The sequence below is a fragment of the Seriola lalandi genome, unplaced genomic scaffold (genome assembly GCF_002814215.2).
Source record: "Seriola lalandi dorsalis isolate HSWRI2012SDOR001 ecotype SW California unplaced genomic scaffold, Sedor1 jcf7180002054334, whole genome shotgun sequence".
Classification (NCBI taxonomy): Eukaryota; Metazoa; Chordata; class Actinopteri; order Carangiformes; family Carangidae; genus Seriola; species Seriola lalandi.
In genome coordinates, this window is record NW_019524887.1 from 138,944 (window position 1) to 156,835 (window position 17,892).

Sequence of the window (17,892 nt, forward strand, 5' to 3'; positions counted from 1 at the left end):
GGTGGAGCGATGGTGACACATCTTTCTGAGCGCCCTCTCCCAGCCAACAGCGTCATTCAGATTGACAGCAAAGCACAGAGGCCGACGGAACTTCACTGCGTGCACTGTACGCTTATTTTTAGTGCAGATGCTAAGGCTCTCTATACTTGGGGACATGCATTAGATGAGCGCGCTATTTCTGTTTGCTGGAATCCACCAAAGACACCTAATGTAAATAGAATATATATTCTATTTTAAATGAAGCTCTACGATGAGCAGGATGAAAGCTGGTTCTACCTGAATATCAAAACATTGAATTAACATGAAACAATATTGTGGGTTGAATTGCATTTGTTCAGCTGATCACTAGATAAGGCAATACATTAAAATTATTCTCAAAGAGCTTTTTAACCCCCCATTTTGTTTCATTTTCTCTATATGCAAAAGAGGCTAAAATGCTACTGTCAAAACACAGTGCATTCACAAACTATTCAGACCCTCTCACTTTTTTCACATTTTGTTATATTGCAGCCTTATGCTCAAACCATTTAGATTAATTTCCCCTCATGAAACTACACTCAAAACCCCATAATGTTAAGTTTTAATTTCACTTTTTAATTTTTAATAATACATTTCTAAAATTCTGTTTTTTGCTTTGTCTTGATGGGGTATTGAAAAATTTATTTAAACAATTTGAGCACAAGGCTGCGACATCACAAAATGTGAAGGGGTCTGAATACTTTGTGAATGCATTGTACCTATGAGGTTTATTGTAAGGAAAGCAAGGCAGGACTTCACAGGTGAATGAGGTTACTTACTGTCTGCCACAGAGGAGAACACCATGCAGCTGAGTAGAAGCAGGAACAGCAACGCCCCTCTGGGCAGGAGGGGCACTGCCAGGTGAATATTAGGCACCATGTTCCAAGTTGGCACTGCTCCCTCCTCAGTCCCCTGCTAGATGCGTCCCACTCTGACAGGATCAAAGACTAACACCTGGGAGAGCAAACACATGCAGAACAGGAGTACAGAAACATTAGTATTCAAACTCACGATATATTTGCATACATTTGAATGAGCATAATAACACAGTAAAGCAAAAATATCAAAAGCAAGTCGCAGAGCAGAACCAAAGGAAACTGAAATTTTGTATACTTGTAAGAAAACAACAGCACACAACACTGGGGATCTTTGGTCGTGATCAAAAAGGCACCCACTAACCACAACAAAATCCTGCTCGGGGCAGAGGAAAATACAAGTGAAGCGAATGTAACACGCAAACTACATCAGCAGAGGAGTAAGGAAACAAATGCAGTACAGTGCCACGGAGAGAAATCATGGGAAAAAATAACAAGAACAAAGGGTAGGTCAGGACGCAGGATTAAGCTCCTCAGTCATCCTCTCACAATGAGGATCAGTCATAAACCCAGAGGACCTCCTAAACAGTTCTCCCTAAGGACCACCGCCCACTTAATGTTCCCCATTAAGAAATTGAAACTCTGTCATCCAGATGGGTTCAAATCAACAAAGTGCCATGATCTCAGAGAATGACAACATGCATGCATACATAAACATTTAACATACAACACAGCCCGTGGGGGGACGATTGGTCAACAAAGGAGCAGCAGGTGTACCACAAATTAACCATAATTGAACGAGCTATGAAACACAAAGCACTCCTCCATCACTTTAAGTAGTAGGTGGAGACACAAAACAAAGGCTGTCCCTCAAAACAAACTGCACATGCACTGACTCTTTGTCTTTTTAGGAATTAGATTTAGTGTAGGAAATGACTAATCCAGCTGATAAGATTTAGATATATGACCTTAAGTTTGTCATAGCCTGCAGTTTCGACGTCTAATGCTATTATAAACAAAGTAACTGTGTATCCCAATAAAATGAGCTAACTAAATTTCTTATCCCTGCTCTAGCCCATGGCCATCTGTGATGAGTAATCATAACGCTGTACAGCAGACCACAATATAGTAAGGATAGATATCTCTCTTTTGATGGAATTAAAGCGGTATCTCCAGAGGACTTTAGAAAAAAAAAAGAACTAAAATGAGAAAAGTTTTGAAAGTTTTAAAGTGAGCCTACGTTTTGTCTTCCAAGAGCTCTATGACAATGATTCTGAACAAAGCTTTTACAAGAGGCCTACTGGATTGGATTTGAAAACTTTCTCAAGCTCGTCTGCTCAGTCTCACTACCCAGTCTCACTGCCCAGTTCATAGTGGTGACAGAACAATGCTGATTGCTGATATTTGTGAAAGGAGAAAGAGAGGGTCTCACAATGTGAAATATCTTGAGGCTTGCTGGGTGGCCGGTCAGCTTTAGTCTATTCAGTTCAGCTAAATAAGTTAGAGTGTCAGGAACACAATGCCTCCAGTATCTTGCGGGAAAAAAAAACTTTCCATTCTTAAGCCTGTGGAAGTGTTGAGCAGCCCATTACTCATGTGGCTTTTTCAGTGCATGTGGAAACAGCGAAAAACACACAGACTGGGCATCTCTTTGACCACCCTCTATGTGAAACAAAAGAAAACATTCTGTTAGGCAGAGTTCTTAGCAAAGCAAAAAAAAAAATTGGACTTTCAACATGCCAGTTTAACTTCTTATGACAAGTCACTTGGCAAGGGAGGAGAGCTGAGTAAAAATGATGTGAACAATGCCTCACCTGGGCACAGTCGCCGACAGGTATCATTGTTGGCTAACTCTTCATCACCGTTTGTCACTTACAGGAATGTGCCTCCAGGCTTTCAAGTCTGCTAAACCAATTTCCGATGCAACATGTCTTGCATCTAAGGAATTTCCAAACAGTGTGTGCAGCCAACATCAGCTATTGTCAGTGAAAGCTCAAGCTGTGTTTGTGTCAATCTGCATTATACTCTTCCCTGCATGTAGATATTTGAGACGTACCCAAAAGTGAAGCTAAAATAATTTAAAACCTCTGGAATAAAAAACCTTCCCTCTGTGTCTTCACCTTCGCTGGTAATGAGAATGCAGCTCATTGTTGGTGTGTTAAGCTGTGGCAGTCTGTTGAAGAAAAACATACACAAATACACTGTTCAGGGTGCCAAAGGACTGGATCACACACCCCCCTCTGCAACCGGAATTAAAGACATTTAGGCCCCATTTTATTTCAAGTTAATACCCCAACTTAGCTTTGCAAGATGAGCGTAACTCACATCAAGTTTGCTGGCTGACAAATTTGTTTTGACACTCATTTTTATGTGCGCCAGCGTTGCGTTGGTTCATGTCGGTGGGTAGACAGAGTGAGTGAGGCTGATAGAGTTGGCTACTCGCCGTGCTCCAAACCCTTGGCGGTGGAGGGATATCTTTCACAGCAGATGCCAGAGAGAGGCAGATGCTTTTCATCTTCAATGAGACAAATTCCTAGAGCGAGGTTTATTCTTTATTTATTTAGCTACTTATTTATCCCAGTGCAGCTTGGTGCCTCCCAGCTGCACACAAATACTATGGGACAACACTTGCCACCATGTGCATTTGTGTTGTGTGTTGGTGGTGCTGGTGCCGGTGAGAGAAGGACAGGGCATCAATGTGGAAATGGTGCAGCGTGATCCAAAATCTGAGCAAGTGGCTCAGAACACAGGAAGGCATTGCTTGCTGCTATGTGGGAGAGCGAGAGAAAAACAATGAGAAAATGAAGGGGTGGATGTCTGCCCTTGTGAGATTGTATGTGAATCCTTATGTCTTGGTAATGATTTAATTCTGCAGCCTGGTTTGTGTGTGTGAGTGAGAGAGGAAAGCATGCATGAGAGAGAAAGAGTTGGCACTGCATAATTATGGCCAAAATGATCATCCAGATTATTTCACCAGAAATTGAGATTCTAATTAATAATCACAATAATTAGTCCGGATGAATTCAGCAGTTAAATTGTTTTACAGCTACAGTGGATGATCTAAATTAATACAGTTTGAAACTGCAGTCCACAAACTGAACTAATCTTTCAGAAATTAGTAGGCCACAACATATACCATCAAAATTATGGAATTCTAGCAAACACGATTTGGACTAACATTGTCTTTTTGTTCACCAGTGACTGACTGAGGCTGTGTTGGCCAGCGTACAGTTAGTAAAGGTTCAATACATTCATGAAAAACTTAACTTTTTTATATGCTGTGTTTATGCAAACACAATTAGCTAACTACCCATGACAGGGGGTCCTAATATAGGAAAACAATAGATGAGGTAAAGTCAAAGATTTGTTAGAACTTTCCACCTCATTATCACTTACAACACGGACATGTATTGGAGAAACAAAGGGGAGGCTGTTTAATAAATTCAAGCCTGAAGCTTCCTGGGCTGGTTAGCTGCTGTCAAGGAACAGGCATTTGCAACAGCCCCATTGAATTCATTATTTTGAATCATTCCACAAAATTTGAGATGTAGGTGGTGATTCATTGGTCTGCAATCAGGCTAAAGACAACTAACAGTGCAGCACTGGCTGTTCTGTCCAGTTTGTCAAGATGTCATATGTCCTCTATATATATATATACACACACACACACACACATATATGGAGAGAGCGACAGAGAGAGCGAGAGAGAGAGAGAGAGAGGATGCTGTGGTGGAAACATGACATCTAAGCACAGAGGCACCACGAAAGAGAAGAGAAGGTTATTGAATGATACAAAGTAGAAATAACCCTATATCACCAGCCATTCATGAGAGCATCCGCTCTCTAAGTCCATTAGGAAGAAGCTTTGGAGTCTTGAGTGTCTGGGGTGTTCTCAGTATTGCAGACCGTGACATATACAGTATATATACACTGCATAATAGGCAGAAGACTAAGAGGTTTAGGGAAGTAATTAACAAGGGAACACTGGAATGTGAGCATCTCAAACGGTAAACTGTTGAGGACAAAAGAGCCTCTGTGTGAGTTCACAAAAAACACTAACCTATGCTGTTTGCTTGTTTGCCACCCACATCAGGTGCCTGTCATTCAAGTTAATACCCTTTGTGTGCGTGTGTACATGTGTGTGGCAAAGGAGTGGCCACCCATACAGAAGTAGTAGTCTACAAACAGACAATGTAAGACAGAGTACGCAGAGAGCGCGCAGAGGCTGTGTAAACACTACTATTACACTAACTACAGGTAGCATCTCTGCTCTCCATCGTTTCCATCCCTCCTACTCATGTTCTCTCTCTTTCTCCGTCTCTGTTTAATGGGTCATCCTGAGCGTGGGGAGGTGGGACAGCTGAGATATATGGCTAGCAGTGTGGGGAGCTAATCATGGCCATCTCTGGAGGTGATAAACCCAGACCAGAGAGGTTTGTGTTGGCACAGCCTGCAACGGCTCCATAAACACAGTTACAAGCTGAATTTCGACAGCAGTGTTTTGGCCCTTGATTAGTTTTCCATGCCCTAGAAGACTCACCCTCATAAGTCTGTGCTCTTTTTTTTTTTTTTTTTTTTTTTTTTGTTACACCTCAGCATTGAACGTACACCACAAGACCCCAGGAGAATTACTGGAAGCCAGTGAGCCACATATTGTAAAATGAAAGTGTAAAGTAACCAAATTAGGTTTTCACTCCAACTCCGAAAGCCTTGCTGTATCCACAGACTTGATGGCGCATGTCGTTTTTACAGGGCTACACTGAAATTCACCTAACAAAGGCTAATGTCCTGTGACCTATCGAGTTCTACAGCACTTCTGTTTACAAGCTGATTCCATGGAGTTAATTGTTAACGTTTTACTGGTAAGATGAAGATTGAGAGACTGAAAAACACTATAACAGACGAGTGCACTTCCTTAAGTTGTGCAATAGAAAAGTAGGCAGCACTGATTATGCTGACCTACAATGAAAGCACTCAGGGAATAAATCACATGAGTAAAGTATATGCCTGTGTGGATGACTCAATGAAATCCACCAAGTAGTTTGTTTAGGACATTTGCAAATTAGGTATAATAATACAGCAGCGATGCAAAATGTATGCAGACATTTACAATATGCTGTATGACACAGAGCCACCGTGACGCACTGCGATGTAATCTGTGACGCATGAGGGTTGGACTTCATGCACCATGCTCCTGATAATGTCCTGACAGAGGCACTAACTTGCCTCTCAACAGAATGCAAAGACCATTGCATATTGGCTTCACCCATATGATACAATGTCGATTGGCATTTAGTCTGGTTGAGTGAACATTTAACAAAACTCAAGCACCTCCATAAATTGCCGGTGAAGTGGGGATTTACAGTCACCTCTGGGGGGCTACCAATCTTTTCAGCTGCAAATCAATCTGGGAATGAAAGGTGATATGTATTACACTGATATGTATTACACAGAGTAGAAGAGACATATCAGAGTGCCACTTCCATTTGAATTTATTGGAGAGTGATTATTGGCGTTGTCGAGCTGCAGAGCAAGGAGAAAATGGCTTGCACTACAAAGTGCTGGGCGAAGGGCCTGCAATAAATCAAAAAGCAGGCTCAATGTAAAACAGACATTCATCAAATAAAAGCAATGCTGTGTATACCTGGACCAATCGACTGTATGAAACAGCTTTCTGAAGTGGCACCAATCTTGGGAGCCACATCAACAGAATATAAATCAGTGCAGTTTAAGCATATTTTAATTCTAAGGGCTTTTGTATGGAAAACTCATATTTCCTATACATTCCATACCATTTGTCGACATCCCAACAGGATTACTTTGACACTCGTACTTATCATCATAGGTATTAACATAATTATGATTATTATTTTGCTTATATATCTTCTCGGTTTATCTCTTTCTTACTTCTCTGTCCTTTGCTTTCTCTCTCCCCTGACAGCGATTGATCTTTGTTTTGAAAAGTGGCACATAAATAAAAATCTTTTTTTTATTATAAATAAAGCCAATGGAGAAAAAAACAAAGCTTAGTATTCAGTTCAGGGTCTCTAAAAGCCCATAGCCTTGCAATAGTTCAAAGAATGAAATAAAATGTATATAAATATTTGTGTTTGTTTACATTTTTAGAGAGTTTTACAATTGAATTACTGCATAATTAAGAATGATTCTGTGGTATGGCCAAACATTAAATTAGCAATATAAACTGAGACACATTTTCAACAGCAGATGTGCATATATATCAAAAGGAAATTCACACTGTCAAGCAAAAGAGATGGGCTAACACGTCACCACTTGACGGTTTGCTTGTGGACAGATGGTGCCATAAAATGACTAGGCAGGCGGCACAGAAGGCATGGACTCCCCCCTAACACCACACAGAGGACTTCAACCCCCCCCCCAACCTCAGCACCTCCTCAGCAGAAAGCCTCAGCTCCGCCAGTAAAAGACAAACAGAGTGAAGGCATGTGAGCAGAAAGACTGGCAAATACAGAGCTCCATAGATAAATAGCTTGCCAAACACAGGCAGTTGTTCAGGCTCAGCTCAATCCATGGCTCTATCATGGGGGGATTTTTAGCGACCAGAAAGCGCTGAAATATTAGAAAAGTGGTGCATTTGAGAACTACATTAGAGCATGGGAAGTATGGAATACAATACAAGCTTAAAACACACTGCATATGCATGTTTTCTCAATAGCATTGCCCAACTTGGCCAGAAACCATCCCTTCAATATCCTTAGGTCTAAGCGTATCTATTTTCCACAGGTGGCATGGAGGTGAGAGCCTAACTTTGTGTAAGAGGGTAGGAGGGGCTTTACAGGGCTTCATACTCTTCAGCAGGTGTCTACACTGTTCTAAATCAATTACTTCTAGTCAGTCAGTACTTAGGCTAGGGGGTATTGTAAATCAGCTTGGTGTCAGGCCAGATTAGCGACTGTAACGGCCTGGGAGAGAAGCTCTTTGGCCAGCAGGGACCCTCCAGAGGCCGACATGTGAAAGAAGCTGTGGCCTCAGTGCTCAGTGACAGAGCAGCAACTCTAGTAATTGTTTGCCACAATACTTTGGACTAGGGTTGGGCTATCTGGAGGCTGTATATTGTGAGACTAGCAGGCAATCCCCTATGCCCTTTCCATTCCTTTAATATGTCTCGTCATTGCAGAAAATGATGCAAATCAATGAGCAGACAGCTTTAAGGCAGTATTGGATTGGATTGGATTTGCAGGATTCTTTCATCAATGTGATTAAATACCATGATTCGTCAGGTATTTAATTCACAGACTTAGCCAGACAGACCTCAACATGTGAGTTTCTCCATATTACCTCTACTTTGTACACATTTCTACAGAAATAAGGATTTGCCTATTCACACTGACAGGGTTCAAATTGGCTGTGAATGGATTAGTCAGAGTGCTACCATTGGCTATTAGTCAAAAAATACATAAATAAATAAAAAAGATCATTCATCCATTCATGGACACTGGGAGGCTGGGCTGTGCTTGTCCAATTGTAATCTTGAAAGCTGCTCATTATCTCTCCACGTCCTTTTATGCAAATCTACTTCTGAGCAACTGCAGTATCAGCAATGATATTCCCACAGAACAAACCACCACTAAACACAGAGGTGAGGACAAGTAACTGTAGCCTACATTCACTTTATGACAGAATGAATTTTTCATAGTGTACTGGATGGCGTTGGGTTTGTTTGTCTTCAGTCAGAGCTGAAATGCGGAGATGAAACTGTATATTGACACAGTGCTTTTATTATTTCACCTTACAACATAGCACGTAGAAGACACAGGGAAAACAACCCTCTGCAGTCCAAGGCACAGAGGAGTAAACCCAGTGTTGACACAGGGAAGGGTTAGACTAACTCAGGGAAGGCTGGGAAAAACAGCAAGCATTTGTGGTGGGAAACAGAAACATTGCATCTGATGGTGTCTGAGGCAAAGCATAAGGGTATATTTAGAAAGGAGGACCCATTGATGAGAACTGAGTTTGGAGGAATTAACAAGGTACACTGAGACCTACCTTGAAACAAAAAAACTATGTGTAACACAAAGAAAAGCCAAGACTGCTCTACCTAAAATGGTTAAGTCCTAACAGATTTAACATGGGTTAGTTGCCATTGCAAATGTGGAAAAAGAGAATCCCCAAGATCCTAATCCAGCTCCTTTCCTGCCTTCTATTCCCGGCAGTTATCCTCTCAGTCCCTGTCTAACTAGTGAAAAAAGGCAGATTCTAATAAGCCTTTCTGTCTTTCTGTCAGTCTGTGTTTGTCTCCATCCCCCCATTTCTCCCTCTCCCCCTCTCGCTCTCTCCCTGGCCATGTCTCCTTCTCTGTCTCTTTCTCTCTGTGTGAGCCATGAGCCAGTCTGTTGGAGCAGATGGAACCATATATCCCCATCTCTCTCTGGAGGCCTGAGGATTTAAAATGTAAAAGAGATGAGTGTGGAATAGGCAGGGGCCAGTGGATAAAGGGCAAGAGAAGCAGGGGCCTCTCAGCTTAGACTATGTTCATCAGACAACTTCAGTCCTCCTAAAACCAGGACTGTGCTATGGTGCAATAAACCCAGAGATGTAGACTCCAAACTCACCACAAACCTGGCGTGTCTGTCCTCACTGAGTGTCTAATCCAACATTTTGTCCTACATGATATGAGTAGAGCGGGAAACTGTATTCCTTTTTGGTAACAAGGGCAGATGCCTCAAAATTCTCTAGTGCTTTTTATAGAAGAGAATTCAACACTAAATTTGATCATTAACTAATCTTTTTAAGTCTTCCATCAAGTAAAAATTACAAATATTTATATCTCTATTTAACAAACCAACCGAATGCTGATAGTTAACAGCCATAGGCAAAAATAAACTGGAATTATGATGATGCTACTCCTGAGGCTCTCTCTTCATGTTGCATTGGCTGGAAATGTGGAGTCAAACCTGCCTTCCTCCCCACCTCACCTCAGGCCACCTTTCAGGTAATGAGAAAGTATCTGGACACTGTATCTGTCGTCTGGGAGAGGATTCCGTTTCGTCCTCCATCTCTGGGTGGCAGGTTGACAGACAGCAAGAGTGAAGAACAACAGGCGGGCGAGGTTGTGAGCAGAACAATCGATTGCCAGCTGACTAGCAAGCTCCATTCTACTGACAGGCCGGAGCCACAACACGATGCCCTGCACTCCACCAACGCCCTCATTACTACCAATGAATCTCTCACCGGGACCAGTCTCACTCCACCGTGCTCTCCCCTTTTGCTCTCTCTTGCTTTCTCTCTACAGTACATCTCCCTGGCAAAGCGTGGACTGAATTTCACTCTGTCAATCTGATGGAAGTGTTTGAAAAGAGGCAAAAGCCACATCTAAGCCTCTGCACTTAGTTTTGTGCACTAGGCACCAATGGGTACAGAACAAAAGATGACATGGGGTAATCCACAGTTCAATGTTCTTGAGAAAAATGCAGCCTAGATGTACATTTAAGCCTGGGCTATCTTGAAGAAATGTTAACTGCCCGCGAGGGACCTATCCCATATTTAACATTTCCCCCATTATCAGCCTGTCTTTCAGCTATGCTATCTGCTTTTCTGGTCCTTTTTCCCCCCACCATCCCTCTAGTTATTCTGAAACCCTTAGTCCTTGGAAGACTTATTTATACTCTCTCTCCTACCCCGACCCTCTCCTTCACAGTACAGCTGCAGATAGGATTTACCTGCAGCTGAGACAGCCTCCAGACTATCAATTACCACCAGTGTAGAGTCACTGTTCTGTAGCTTGGCTAACAAGACATATACACGCAATACATACACTCAGTGTGTGCGCACACACACACACACACACACACACACACACACACACACACACACACACACACACACACACACACACACACACACACACACACACACACACACACACAAATATAAAATGATCTCTTGGACACATCCAGTTAGAGAAATTCTGGGCTGAATGTGAGTCATAGGATTTTACTGACTAATCAAATAGATGAAAATCCACTTCATAAAAAATCTAGACAAGAGCTTCTCTTGTGATTCAGTGCCAGTGCAAATACATCCAATCAAGCAAACTTGTATTTAGATCAAGTGGTCTATGAAAGAAGTGCAGAAATGATACGTGAATAAGCCAGAGATTTGATCTTCAGAAAATAAATTAGTGCCATTTATGGAGAAATCTGTAAAAAAAAAAAAAAAAAAAAAAAAAAAAAAAAAAGGTCATTTCAATCATTACAATGACATGTTGAAAAATCAATTAAGAAGCTGAAATAATAGAAAAACTAGTGCTGTGACTAAAGTTTTGACTCACCAATTTACATAAATGTTGTTCAAGGACGTGTGAGTAAAGGCAAAAGTGTTGTGCTAGCATTTGCAGACATGATTACAAGATCAAAAAAAGCACAAATACACAAAACTAGGAGCCTTCTGCGGTTCATTTGTATAGTTGTGATGTTTGACTGGTCTACGAGGTGCTGAAAACAGAAAGCTCACCAAATTCTTCCTGACATATCATCTCGCTCTCTGACAATGATGAGACTGAACACCAGGCCGTTACACATACAGAAAGACATGCAGGGATAGGACCTGTCACTCATCCGACCAGATCCACCCTGACGCCTAAAGTGCCTCTGTCAGGTCAACAAATGAGAAGCCATCACAGCCGATGTTGCAGTCATCAAGCTGAAGTTATTCCATAGACTGCTTAAATGCTATCTTGCCATGTGCTATTAAACTTGGTTGAGCATGTTTGGGCTCAAGGCATCAGTTTTGATTCCCAGGCTTAGTGTTCTGTTGACACACCATCACAGGAGGTGAACAACCATCCAGGAAACAGAAATCATGCAAGTGGCATAGACTAACATTTCCTAAGGGCGTGTGTCCATACAGCATTTCTTTCTGAGCGCTAGTGTCTTTTTTCAGTTCTTCCCAATGATAAGAGAGAGTGGCCGCCTGGAGATAAAGTGCTGCAGACCTTTTTTGTTCAGCCACTCCGAGCATGACTAGTTGAAAGTTTCTGAACTTTCCGGAAAAGCACTGGTATCGTCACTGTAGCTCCTATTCAGGCAACCATTCAGATGAGGTGGGACTCAACACTGTGGTAACCAAGAAAATGGAGGAGAAGCTTGTTCAGGCTGTGTCTGTCTATCCTGAGCTGTGTGATATGTCAAAGACAGAAAAACCCATTTGTGGGAGCAGATCGGACGGACACTGAATGTTGCTGTTGTGCTTTTATCAACATGTCATCAACAATGTCAAACAAACAGTAATAAAAAAGCAAAGGGGTGATGCTAGTCTGTCATACAACAGCAGTGGTGATATGTTGTCATAGAAACAAAACCCATGCATGGTGCTTTTTTGATGAAGTGCTGGGATGAAACGCACCCCAGCGCCCTGCCTGCGCTTTTATGCCAGAGAAAAATGTTATATGGACACAGGCCCTAATAAAACTCCTATGAGGACTACAGACTGCAATCTAGCAATGCTTGGTCATGTAGTCAGTCCATACAGTCCAATGGTAGTCTGTGTAGAGATCTGAGGAAATTGATTCCTTTTAACTGAGCCATCGTGTCTAGCTGTGGCAGTAGCACAATGATCATGAGGATAACATATTCAGGTCAAAAAGCTCATGAATGTGCATTAACAATGGCCTGTATGGCAACTCAGTGTAAAGGAAAACACTTTGCGACATTCACAGCTCACTATCAAACCATTAAAACCACTAGTAGCCACATGAGATGAGCAAAGGGGATTTTCCTCATGCTTTGACAAAATGTGCAAAAAATGTACTATACATTATTTACTTCATACATAAAATTAGATTGCCTTATGAGCAAGCTTGTTGAGTTTACAGCGTAAGATGTAAAGGGGCTTTCCTTTTAACTATAAAGGAGGAACTGATAACCAGTTCCCCCTTTCCTCAACCAGTCCTCTTGTCTGACTGGCAGCCAAGGCAGCCCAGTCTCCCATGTTTACTAATGTAGAAGCAACCCCTTTATCAGGGAAGAGATTTGTAGGGAAGAGGCAGGGGATTAGCCATCAAATTACCAGGCAGACAGCATCCCTGCTCCAGGGTTGTGAAGCAGTAATCTCTGAGGCTGAAGGGGGAGATCCAGATAAAGGTTTGGGACTGGTGCTGTGGAACTCCAAACTCCAAACTGTGCATAAGCAATGTATGAAAGTGTGTTTCAGGGGAACTATTTTTTCTAATGAAGTTTCCCCTTCCCCTTTTTTTGTAGTAACTAAATTCATAGGCTCAGATCATTTCATATAGTTTCTCCCATGTTGTTCGGCTATGTGGTGTCATTACAACACCCCCACAGTGTAAGAAAGCTCTCAAACAGGAATGCTGTAGCTAGGCAAGGCTGGTGGAATTAGATTTCAGTGGCCTTGCCCATGGTTCTTACATTGTCACCCCGCTGCCCTCCCTTAAACAAGCAGAGCTCTCCTCAGAGAATACCCCCTGGACACAGGAATGTTTCATCAACGCCTCAGCCCCCAGCATCCTTACAGGGCCACAGTGGGCCAACAGGCGCTGCACAGGCAGGCTATAAATAAGTCAGGCATTATAATGAAACCAAATGAATCTCCATCCATCTTCCCAAAACAAGCAGGGGACCTCAGAGTTGTGCAGGAGGAGGAGACATTGCCTGTGTGTGAAGATGAACCACAAGATGAACAAAAGCTAAATGTTGTGCTGGTGCTGAATATTTTTTTCACAGTGAAACATGCAACACACGTGCTGTTCTTTCAGACAATAGTGTGACTGCATACAAATCTGTGTATGGGTAGCCGAGACTATGAAGTCTTATTATTCCATTATATGATACCTTATGGATTGTGTGTGAAAGGCCAGACCTAATGCTGCTATGTATGATCACAAAATACATTACTGAACTTAGGAGAAAGTGACGGGAAAGCTGAGGAAGTAATCAAGCAGAATGTTTAGTTTAAGCCAGGCATTTAAATAAATTGGAAAGCTGAGCAGACAAGGGTGCTGGTGATGCACCAAATAAATGAAGCCCACATTTAATTTCATTTGCTTTGCTGCAGTTTAGCATGACAGTTATCCCGCTATGTTAAAGAGCAAGGTAAAGCTGCAACCTTTAATTCCCTTTTAATGGCAGCCCACAGGCAACCAATCTGGACTTGTCTTTCTGCAGAAAAGGCTGTTTAAGGTATATGATAATAGTCTGCTATCATACATTAATTCAACAATATAGCATCAAGGAAATTAACGGTATAATGCAACGGAGCAACAAGATTGACCCGTACTCTTCTATTTTCAGAAAATAGTTTAAAACACAGAAGAATTTAGATTAGTCATGGCTGTATGTCTTGCATCGCTGCACATTCCACATACACAAGTATAAGCTTTGGCCTTGTCATACATACAGAGTACATAAAAATGCAGCTGCCCCTGAAAATGGAGGCTGTTTCAATCAATGTGGAGGCGTAATGGGATGATGTGGAATTGAAATGAGTTTTGTGCAAGGAGGGAAATGTCCTCTCTGACAAAGCGGATTTGTGTTCCCATTGAGAAACCCATGGCTGCAATGCAAAGAGCTAAGGTTTAAATGGAAGGTGCAAGGCTACAAGCACAAACAGACCTCTGATGGCTGGCTATAACTGGGCATAAAATGCAGATAGATACATTTAAAATGCTGAATATATATAATGTGAAAAAAGGGCTGAAGGAAAGAAAAGAGATGAATATGATCTAAGCCTGAGCGTGATGATCCACTTGTTTTCGAAATCACTTTAAAGAGACAGTGAGCTAAAGCTGCACTGCCACAGATGGAGTGGATTTTTACAAGACCCTTTCCATTCATCCCTAATTGGTGACAAAAATAACATCACCTTACTTAAAATAAACCTGTCTGCTTATTTGGATATGATCTCATCTTGAATATGTCAAAACCTAACGTGTGTTTAGTAAGCCTGTGTAGATGCCAAAGCTTAGGCATAGACCTAGTTCAATCAAATGAGCTCTCTGCTTGGGGCAGCTGAGGAAAAGCGTTCTTGTCAAAACACGGGTGATTTTAGTGGCAAAGTAGCCCGTTTTTTAAAAAAAAAAAAACCTTCTCAGCACCTGTCACAATGAATGAGTGACTGTCTTCAAGAAAGAAGTGTCACAACTGAGACCAGAAAGTGACTATCAGCACAGCTAACACATCACACAGGCAGTGGCCGCTGACTGACATCGCACATTACCCAGGACGTATCTGGCTCACTCATGCCTCACTGCATAAACATGTCATTTAGCACAGAACAGAGGATTGACAATTAGGCCTTGTCATCATAAACCTACAACTCATGACCTTGTCACAATCAGGCAACAATTTCTGACACAAGAACAAATGAAAAAAAAAAAAAAAAATGCCACCTCTGCTGGAAATCAAAGTCTGAAACATTATCATAAACAAGTCCATGCTGCCAAGTCTAAGCTTTGAACTTTAATAACCCAACAATGAGCTGGTAGATTTTCTGTCTTCTTACAGTATGCATCATAGACAAATGTCTGGCTCCACTGACACAATCGCCTTCACAGACATTGATCTGTGATTGTAAGCAACCTCTTTCATGTCCCAACTGGGATAAGAGTGATTAAGCAGATCCATCATGCGTTAACAGGCCATTACACATCACCCAATTCACAGATGATGAGAAATCAAGTTCTATGGAAAAATCCATATGCTCAGCCCATAATTACTTTTGAGGAATCCGATGGGGAGAGAGATTGAGTGATTGACTGTTCCACACAGGGTAATTTATTCCAAAGGAAGGAGCTCAGCCAGGGCAGACATTTAAGTGAGGGATATTTTGTATGTTTAGTCGGGGGAATTTAATAAAGAGCAGTGGTACACAAATGGCTGTAGTGATTTCCCCAGGTCATATCCTAGACATCACTTAATGTTTCTCTGGAACATTGCCGGTGACGAAGTGACTGTGACGTAGTCGTAAAAGTGGAATTAAGGTCAGTGGCCTGCATGGTGGAGGTGAAGGAGGACGACCTACAGGTCACCCAATGTGGGCAGGAATTGGCTTTGTTTAAAATGACCATGGCTGACAGTTTTTTGTCCTGTTTGTTTATGCTACTGAGCAGCTGAGCAACATTTTAACAGTTGTGTCCATATTGTGTTTCGCCTCAAGGTCATTTTTTTTTAATCAAGTCTGGGTAATCCCTCCAAGTCAAGACTAAAAGGGGTGAGTTACACAGTGAAGTTTGTACTCGTGAATCATTAACTAAAAAGGAAAGATATAAACAATACAAAACAGAAAAACAAGTTGAGCTTTGGTACAACTAAGAGAGAAAACACAAAGTTCCCATTGCAGTAAGACGGACCCGTGGGGTAAGTCTAGTCATTTCAACTGCCAAACAAAACAAGACAGACATGTTATCTACACTATGTTCTTTGAAAACTTAAGACAGCTTTGATGGAAAAGAGCAAAAAGAATATTTTTCCCACTGAAACCAGCTCCTTGTATTAGGCAATGAAAGTATTGTGAAACAACTGCCACATTTATTGTGTCCAAGAGCAAGATGAACTCAGTCCAAAAGTTCCTCAAAGCGTATAAAAGTTTTATGTTGTAATAAAAAAAAAGATACAAAAGATTTAAGACACGATTAAAGCTGAAGGGAACATTTAGAGCTGGTTAATCTTTGTTGAAGGGGCAAAAAAAGTTTTCAGGTGACTTCATTCACATCTTCCCCAAAAATGTCTTTCAAGTATGATTTAGCCAGTAGAAGACAAACAAACTTCAAACCTTTAAATCATGCTAAGAAACATGTCTTACAAGTTATACTTTGTTGAAACCGAGGCCTAAACATTTTCTGAAAATCATAATTTGTGACTTCCAAAAGTTCCCCTCTACAATTATCTGGGATTTCAAAGCCTTTCAGTGTCTCCTTCTAACTGGAATTCTTGTCGCTGAAACTTTACCCTCCAGATTGCCCGGGGAGATAAAGACAACTGGAAAAACAGGTTGTTTGGCCTCAGTGTAGGCCTAATGCAGTAGAACGGCAGGGTGCCTCACCTTAGCAGCGGTAGCTAGGGGACATTCTATGGCCCTTCTATTCAACGTCCTCTGAATACGTAGGGGAGGGCTCGCACCAGACAGGGCAATTTGCCAGAGAGACAGCCAATAGAGCTAAGCCAAGACGAGGTTAAACTATTGTTTTGGCTTAACAAGCAAGAGTGAGCAAGGACAAAAGAAAAGGGGACAAAAGAATAGTAAGAAAATACCTGACCATTGAAGTGTAACACATCAACTTACTTTGTTACTTTTATTGTAAGAGGCAACTTGTAAAAGGTATATCCCAAGATGAGAAATAACACATAGTGGTGCCGGGACATACGGACAGAAAAAGTTCAGAGTTTAGGACAGCTCAGTCAGTTTCAAAAAATGCACCTGTGCCTCATTTTTTTTTTAAAAGAAATAATAAAACTTTTCTTTTCTTCCCTGATACATTAGAAGATTACTGTGGTACAAAATTCAGACTTACCTATGCATGTCAATTACGTCCACTTATAGATAAATCCGCTCTATTCCTTTCTATTGTGAGGCACTTATTCCAGAGAGAGAGAGAGAGAGAGAGAGAGAAGAAAATCCAAATCCTAGAAAAGAAAATCCACCAGTATCCACGAAAGATTATCCCTGGAAGATGTCTTATGAAAAAGTATGTGAGAGGAAGTAGTCTCCAGTTCCTGCTCAGTTATCCCATTCACACCGTTTCTTTAAACCACAGGAACTGTCTTTTGGCTCCCCAGCAATGCGTTTCCAGCTGTGGCTATCGAGCAATGTGGCTTGGGGAGAGATCCTTCAGAGGCAGAGCTTGTTCTCACACTGAACGGGTGTTGAGGGACTGCCTGGGAGAAGCCAAACCCACCATGTGATGTCACTGGTGTCAGATTTCAGTAAGAAGAGGGAGGGGGCTGCAGGGCCTTACCTTTTGAACCTTGACCAATGAGAGACAATTTTGTGGCGCACCTGCATGTGAGTAAAAAGGTTTGAGGCACAAGTACACGTGATGTTACGTATTGCTGCAGCTTTGAGACTC

General features: G+C 41.7%; 1 protein-coding gene across 1 annotated transcript in view; it reads right to left on the reverse strand.

Annotated features, from left to right (window-relative positions):
• The window catches only part of LOC111655880 (receptor-type tyrosine-protein phosphatase F-like), a 127,271-nt gene extending 109,582 nt beyond the window's left edge, over positions 1-17,689 (reverse strand). The window contains 2 exon segments of the mRNA XM_087174274.1: positions 798-972; positions 17,338-17,689. Of these exon segments, the coding sequence (XP_087030400.1) occupies positions 798-897 (100 nt within the window). The 5' untranslated portion in view covers positions 898-972; positions 17,338-17,689.
• Positions 17,690-17,892: the final 203 nt, after the last annotated feature.